The sequence below is a fragment of the Penaeus japonicus genome, unplaced genomic scaffold (genome assembly GCF_977035675.1).
Source record: "Penaeus japonicus unplaced genomic scaffold, GWHDUDI00000001_assembly GWHDUDI00000006, whole genome shotgun sequence".
In the NCBI taxonomy this organism is placed as follows: Eukaryota; Metazoa; Arthropoda; class Malacostraca; order Decapoda; family Penaeidae; genus Penaeus; species Penaeus japonicus.
Window position 1 is genome coordinate 48,958,585 of NW_028234408.1, and position 7,500 is coordinate 48,966,084.

The 7,500-nt window shown below is 41.0% G+C and overlaps 1 protein-coding gene across 18 annotated transcripts in view; it reads right to left on the reverse strand.

The window, feature by feature from the left end:
* Positions 1–3,008, reverse strand: part of LOC122264083 (uncharacterized) — a 235,876-nt gene extending 232,868 nt beyond the window's left edge. For 17 of the 18 annotated variants that reach the window (XM_086538109.1, XM_086538123.1, XM_043032826.2 and 14 more), the window contains exon 1: positions 2,037–2,970. Coding sequence is in view for 8 of the 18 variants with exons in the window: in XM_086538123.1 (XP_086394249.1) it covers positions 2,037–2,062 (26 nt within the window). In the remaining 10 variants the exon portion in view is untranslated. Of the gene's footprint in view, positions 1–2,036 lie in introns of all 18 variants that reach the window. The other variant, XM_043032792.2, reaches the window with a different exon arrangement.
* Positions 3,009–7,500: the final 4,492 nt, after the last annotated feature.

Consider the following 7,500-nt stretch of genomic DNA (forward strand, 5'->3'; position numbering starts at 1 on the left):
CGAATGGTACCTGCGGTGCTCCACCTAGACCCACCACAAGCCACCGATCCCACGGTTCACTTCATCCTTGATCTACGAGTGTGACAGCTTACTTGCCAACTCCCGTCTTTACACGGCCGAGAGATGGTCATCATTTATGAACGATCGTCAACAAGCTCTTCGATTCCGTGACGACAGACCTCGAACGAGAAGTGCCTCGCCAAATCGTTTTGCGAGAGTGGCAATGACTCTTCCTTTCGTCGGGCTCGTACACAGCGTCCGCCCATTCATGTTTTCCGACGGGCGTTCACTTGACTAACGTTCGGTCGGCCCACGTTCAGTGCCGCGCCCGCTGGCCGACACTTGATTCAACGCCTACCCCCCGGCCTTCAGGACTCCTATTTGGTAACACAACATTCATCGGTAAAAGCTGTCGCACCTTTCCGAATACTTGAAAAAACTTATGTAGGCCTATTTACCGACTTGATATTACCTATACCAACGAAGTGTCCTCGAAGCCTTACTGCTTGAGTCATTTCACATAGCCTCCCCCCTTCCCCGGCGAAAACACAGAACGGCAAGGGAAGGTGAAATAAAATTAATGATCTTATACCACGTACCTCACTCGTCCATTTCCCCTACAAGAGCTTCATTTGTTTCGTGGATTCATACTAACAATTAAGGCGAGTATAAATTCTCAGTTCCCGAAGGATTCTCTCATTTAACATTCACTAATCATGTGTCACCCAAATAACGACACACTGTCCCGAACTGTTCACTAAATCATTTATGTCGCAATAAGTTTCACGCGGTCATAATTAACAACTGGAGCTACTCAATGAGAAGTGAACTTGCCGAAAATCAGCAACGAAAGAGCTTCCCATGACTCGAACGCTTATCTGACGCCTAAATTCATTTAAGGTGATGGAGGCAGTCTACTTTAATCGCCCTACTCTGTAAAAGAAATACATATCGTATATATATCTGCTTCCTACTCAATTAAAGTGCGTTTGTTCACCTCAATAATGAGACTTGGTATTACGAACGCAACACCTCGATATCCAAAATAACCTCGTGCTTTTGCGGAATGGGGAAGTACGCAAGGGTTGGGTGGGTATGCGTCGGAGTGACCTTCGGCCAATCTCGCATTTAAACATGTCTCAGGTACTACGTATGACCAGGGAACCCATCAGCGACCCTTACTTCTGGGTGAATCAATGTTCGCACCCTTTGAGTTAGGATTCCTACAACAATCCTCAACTTGACGCCCCCAGTATTAACTATACACATGAAATACATTTTGAAAAAAACGCAAATCTAATCCGAAAATGGCTAGCAGATTTTGAAACGAAAACATCCGGGAACCTGTAGCCCCAGCCGGTCGCTCGACACCAGGCCTCTCTGACCCAGCCACCCTGATTTCCGGTTTCCGCTGAAAGGACCCATTAAGCAGGTTCTGATGCCAGCGCCGAACACCTGCTGCTGCGCTCCACGAAAAGTTTCCGATCGATTTAGCGTATTAGGGCATGCCTGGTGAATACACGAAATAATACTGATTACGTAATCCAACAACATTGTTATATCACTTATTACGCTGTTCATTTCTGACAAGTTCCTTCGGATTTCAAGCTGAGCCATCGACATGCCGATTTCCAAAAGGGTGATTGATGTTCATAGCCTCCCTTTCGTCCCCACTTCCTCCAACACATAACATCAAGGGAGTCCTCTGGAAACCCAGACTCAGACTTTAAAGAGATCGACCCGCGACTCCAACGCGATAGAGCTGGATAGATAGATGTTCACAGCTCTGGATATCACCTGATCGTCATCCGCTCTGAATCCCTGTCCCACCCCACATCCTGCCAGCCAGCCAGCCAGCCACCTGGTCCGAGCTCCCCTTAACACGTCCTCATGCCTCCTTGGCGTGGTCTGCTCCTACTGCAAAACACGTGATTGAATTTACACATGCATGTGCAGCTCAGTTCCCCAGCATAGTTAACATGTTAGACAGCATGGGGCCCCGCTCGCATACTAGGAGTGGCTGAGAAAACACTTACCCAACATAGTCAGTAGAAGTTGTCATGAGTGGTGTGATTGGGAAGCATCGTAGAGGCGCCCATCCGCGCACTCCCGGATAATATCATTCCAACCGACGTTCTATGTCTTAGTTTCACTGCAGTTCACTTCCAGATAAAAAAAAAGTGGGGAGGGTCAAAGAACACCTGTTTCCAGGGAAATTGACACAAATGCTCACGAGGCAGCACGTTCACAGACGTGGCGAAGTAGAGACACGTGGGTAGTGCGGTGGTACTTTACGTTAAAAAGTTTTGGTTCACTTCGCAAACTTTTCTGACAGGCCAGTCTTGTCCACAACTGGTCCTCGTTCAAAGAATCGTCTCTCTATCTCTGATTCCCTCCACGTTTTGTCTTGTGGCTCTTTAACACTCGAATATACCTACACAAATCACTGCACTGTTCACCTGTAATCCAACAGTATCCCGCGTTTCAAATCGGTGGCGTTCGTTTCGTTCTGCCCAAAAGTTTTCAGGTGTCACGCTGCGGCCAAACTCGAGGAGGCCTTCTTACGAGGATCAACACTCGAAAAGCGTTCTAATAAATAATTCAATAAATAACGGGCGGGCGAATCCCAGCGTTCAGGCCACAACCAGGTAGGTGGTATGTGTACCAGCTCCGGTACAGCTGGTAAACAATGATGGTACAGGAAGAAGAAGAAGGTCGGATGGTGCTCCTCGTCGTCCAGCACCGCCACCTTCTCTCTCAGTGACTCGGCACCATGGCCTTCCCTTCACACTCCCTTCACTCCCACTACGGAAACATTGCACTTCAGATCACCTTTAATGGCTATCGTGGACACTGTGCTCTCCCATCCGCACATCATCATCAAGAAATTCGCCGACGGTGGGCAAAAGAAGCATATATTATCACCAGTACGCGCATCCAGCGACTCACTCCTCACACCGTTCGTCAAAGACTGGCGACTCGAGCGACTCAGCGACTCAACCAACGAGACCTGATATGCGCCCAAAACCTCGGAGAAATTTGCTTTCTCGCTCTCTCGTTCCATATTGTTTCGTTTCGTAACCTCCTATACATCAAATTCGGGGCTGAATGCGTATGGCAGATAAGGCACTCATTTTGAATTATTGATTGTGTTTTATAATTCCTAAGCATCTTTTCCCAATGCATCACACTTAATTTTGCAAAGGAGATATTTGCTGAGCAGAATGTGAAAGAATAAGAAAAGCAACGATAAACTGGGGGAGATAGGGGGCTCGCGGGTCGATTTTGGACGCACGCGGACGACTTCACGTGTACTTGTTGCCACACCGGTTTTACTTTCATTGGCTGATACAATTTATGTGGCACTATTATAATATCGTCAAAAAAGTGTCACAGGTGCATCTGTTCACATCACTGTGATACCTGACAACTGCATAACTTGTTAAAGAAGATGCTGCAACTCCCATAGTATACCCGTTTCTATACAAGTTTTACTTTCATTAGACTAGTTTACTCTGGGATTTCCATTTTCTGTGATCAAGTATACATAAGTTAGGGCGCTCTACATAGTTATTAGGCCTATACTGGTAAAGTTCTTGCCAAGAGCCACTTGTGTGCCGCCCGTACACGTAACCAACCGTAGCACACTAGTGCGTTCTTTTAGCACTGCAAAAGGACCAACACAACAAAACAGATGTCAGGGCATAGGATCCGTAACCATTATTCTGTCTGTAATGAACAAACAACACGTTGGATGTATGATATATCCACACTTTCATCAATAAGAGGTACTAGCTTATGTAAAACTCACTGTAATAACTGTCAAGTAATATTCATAGAACTAACAAACGTATTCACTAATGGTGATGGCATCAAGGAAGGTAATAATATCAATAACGATTCTAACTAAAGGGTAACGAACAACGGCAATATGAGTAGTTGTAATGTCAAAGATGGTGATGATATTAAATCATCATCATCATTATCACTATCATCATCATCACCGTCGTCGTCATCATCATTATCAACATCATCATCACCGTCATCGTCATCATCGTCATCTTCATAATGATAATAATGTTAATAATGATCATGATAATAATAATGATAGTAATCACTATTTCGTTTATTACATTGTCATTATTATTACCACCACTATTATCACTGTTGCTTTTAATCATCATCATTATCATCATTGCCATTTTTATTGTAGTTGTTACTATTACATTGTTATTATTATTATAATTATCATTATTGTTTATATAATCATCGTCATTATCATCATAATTTCATTAAATCATTATCATAATAATTTTATCATCGTTATCATCATCATCATCATCATCATATTACTCTGTTCCTTATTTTTAAAAAAACGTAATATATATTTTTTCATAAGTTATTTCCAATCCTCATATATTCTCAAAATGTACAAATGATTAATGCATCCTTATTAGATCTATATTCATTAAACTTATACCATTTATACCATCATCATTGTTATTATTATTAGGCCTATGCTGGTATACCAATCCAGTTTTGCTGCTATGTTGTGTATGTTGAGAATTATTAGCATATATATATGAAGTCCCATTGGTTTCAAGTGCCTCTGTCCTGATAAGTACTTTTGAGTCTTGCCATACATTATTTTTTCCCCATGTGAATATGAAATCTTTATTGCTTTTTTTCTGAGGAATGTACCTTATTTTTAAAACTACATATCATTATTTTCACTCATCTTTACGTTTGCACTATTTTACCTACAGAATAGTGACACAATTCATAATACTTCAAGTTTGTTATTTGGCACGATTGATCCTTCATTACTCACCTTTTCACTACTTAAAATAATTGTTGTTGCCAATTTAAGAAACCTCGTGTCTATCAAAGTCGCATCATAGTTTTAACTTTCCCAAGAGCACGACGTATGTATCTGGACGGTCAAGAGTCCCATTGTCCCCGTCTTTATTATCCTTTCCAATGATTCTCCCTCGCCATTACACCCCATTGTGAACGTTCTTGAGTACGTTGCATCTTGAGAGGTGGCACTCACTTGCAAATCCACATAACCTGTTCTCTCTATTATGCCTCGCTGGAGAGATGGAATGTGTCTAACAATTGATGTGATGACATTGAAATTCCAGTGTAATCTTCCTCTGCTCTTTGCTGCTTCAGTTTATGTATTATTTGCATTTCTGTACACGCCAAAATATGCCATTGTTCCATTTAACAAGATGATGCAAATGTGACCAAGAAGTACATCGACTCTCGTTAAAAAAAGTTGAAGTAAATTGTAGGCTCCGATGACTTTGTGGTGTTGGACTGTATTCCAAACTCTTTGTAACATGCCTGGCTGATGGAGATGCCAGCAGGATACCTGTTAGACTTGTCAGTAATAATCACTGTTAAATATCATCGAGTTTCGTCGACGATGATACCGAAGGAAAGGGAATTTGTTCACATCATTAAAGGTAAATCGGACATATAGTATAGGTTATTAATATGTTCGACAGTAGGGGAAAGATTTTTTCATTCTTATCTAGAACTTTTCAGACAAGGTAATAAAATTGAGTTATTCATTATTACTCATGAGGTGACTGATTCTTCAGCGGTTCTTAATCAAACGTTTCAACTCATGTGGCGTCCTCATAAGTACAAGGAGCAATTAGCTGACTTTGACTAAATGCTGAGTCGCCTTGAGGGGACACGTGGGTAGATTAACATGAACTCAATTATAACAGAATGGGAAAAAACGATAACAATGATAATTATTATGATAAGGATAATAATGACTAATGATCAGAATATGCAATAATTCTGCACATACACATGCATCCGCACGTGTATACAAGCGTGTATAAAGTACTTTTCTTATACATATATGCATCAAAATCCGTCAAAGTAATATGGGCCAGAGGAAGAATGTCATGTTTTCCCACTGTATTTTTTCTTTTTCTGGATCCATTTTTATGTCTTTACCCTTATAAACTGGAAGAACATGGCGGTTGCATATCGTTGGTACGTAAGTTTTTCCAGGATATAAGTGAAGAACTCGTATGATACAATCAGTAAAAAAAATCGCTCTGCAGTTATCAACAATCCCTATTTAGCTGCTAGTCACTGTTAGGGTGACGAGTGCCTGGTGACGTGAGCTGAATATAATATCACTTCGAAGAATTATAAAGGTAACAAGAAGGGAAGGAGGTGGGGGGTAAGTGGTTATAAGGACAGGGAAGACATTGGTAATCAGTAATAACGGGGAGAGGGGGAATAGTAAAGATATGGAGGTAAATGACGAACGAGAAGGGAAAGGAAAAGAAGTCACAGAAGCGGAGAGAAAAAAAGAAATGGCGGGAGATGAGAATGTCGAAGGAGCATGTGAGGATAATGATGAGTCGAACAGGTAAAAGAGAGACAAGCAATTTGGGGCATTTAGAGCAATACCATCATTAAGTAGGGAAAGGGATAAGCAGAGAGTAGGGAGATAAAGGGGGAAGGAGCAAATGGAAATGAGAGAAACGAAAGAAAGAGGAGAGGTATAGAGGAAGGTGCAGAAAAGGGGAAACAACGTTGAAGATAGGAGATTGATATGGAGCGATCGCCTTTCTATAAGCTTTAGCTGTATCGTGTTATCCACTAAAAACATTAATAATACTGATAGTGTTAATTGTACTAAAAACACAGACGATAGACCAATAATTCTAATGATAAGGATTGTGCTGATAACATTCAGAAAAACAGAGTATTGGCAAGCAGATGATGCAGCCCATAGTCGTGGGTAAAACAACAGTGACAAAACATATGCGTAAGACTCATGTACTCACCGTCCACCTCAAGGGACCTCATGCTGCGAAAACAATACTATTCTTCATTCAAATCTTTTTATTTCTTGTAGTAACGCAACAAATACCATAAAACATGTAGATGGTGACGTTTATATCTCTCGAAAGTTAGCATACTTCTCTGCAACATTTTTCTTTCTTTTTGGTGATGCTACAGAAGACCGTTTTACTGGTTTAGAAGTAAAACATGATAAAAGCTTTTCTAACTATAACAATTATCCAGTTAGAAAAAAACACGCAACTTTAGATATTTGTAATTTTTTCTCTCAAACTGAAGAAGTGTATTTTTCATGTTATCTAGGCTTTTTTTTTGTTTGTTTGTTTGTTTGTTTGTATTCCGTTTATTCGAATCTACCAGGAAGGTAGTGTAGGTTGGCAGGAACTCTTTATATGATATATTTTACGATATAGAAATAATTCCGCATCTAGAAGGATAGTCTTTCTCTAGAGTGCCAGATATACCAAAAAATTCATTACCACAATCCCTGGATAAGTTGAGATGGTGAAGTTAGTGGCAATTTGGCCTTCGCTTTTCTGTTGCAGTAGATTTTTTGCACTACGGCAAGGGAACCTGCTGTAAAACAAAAACGGTGGCAGGAATAGATACGGGACTGCTGGTCAAACCCTATGAATATATCATGATGAGCAGCGGCAGTAA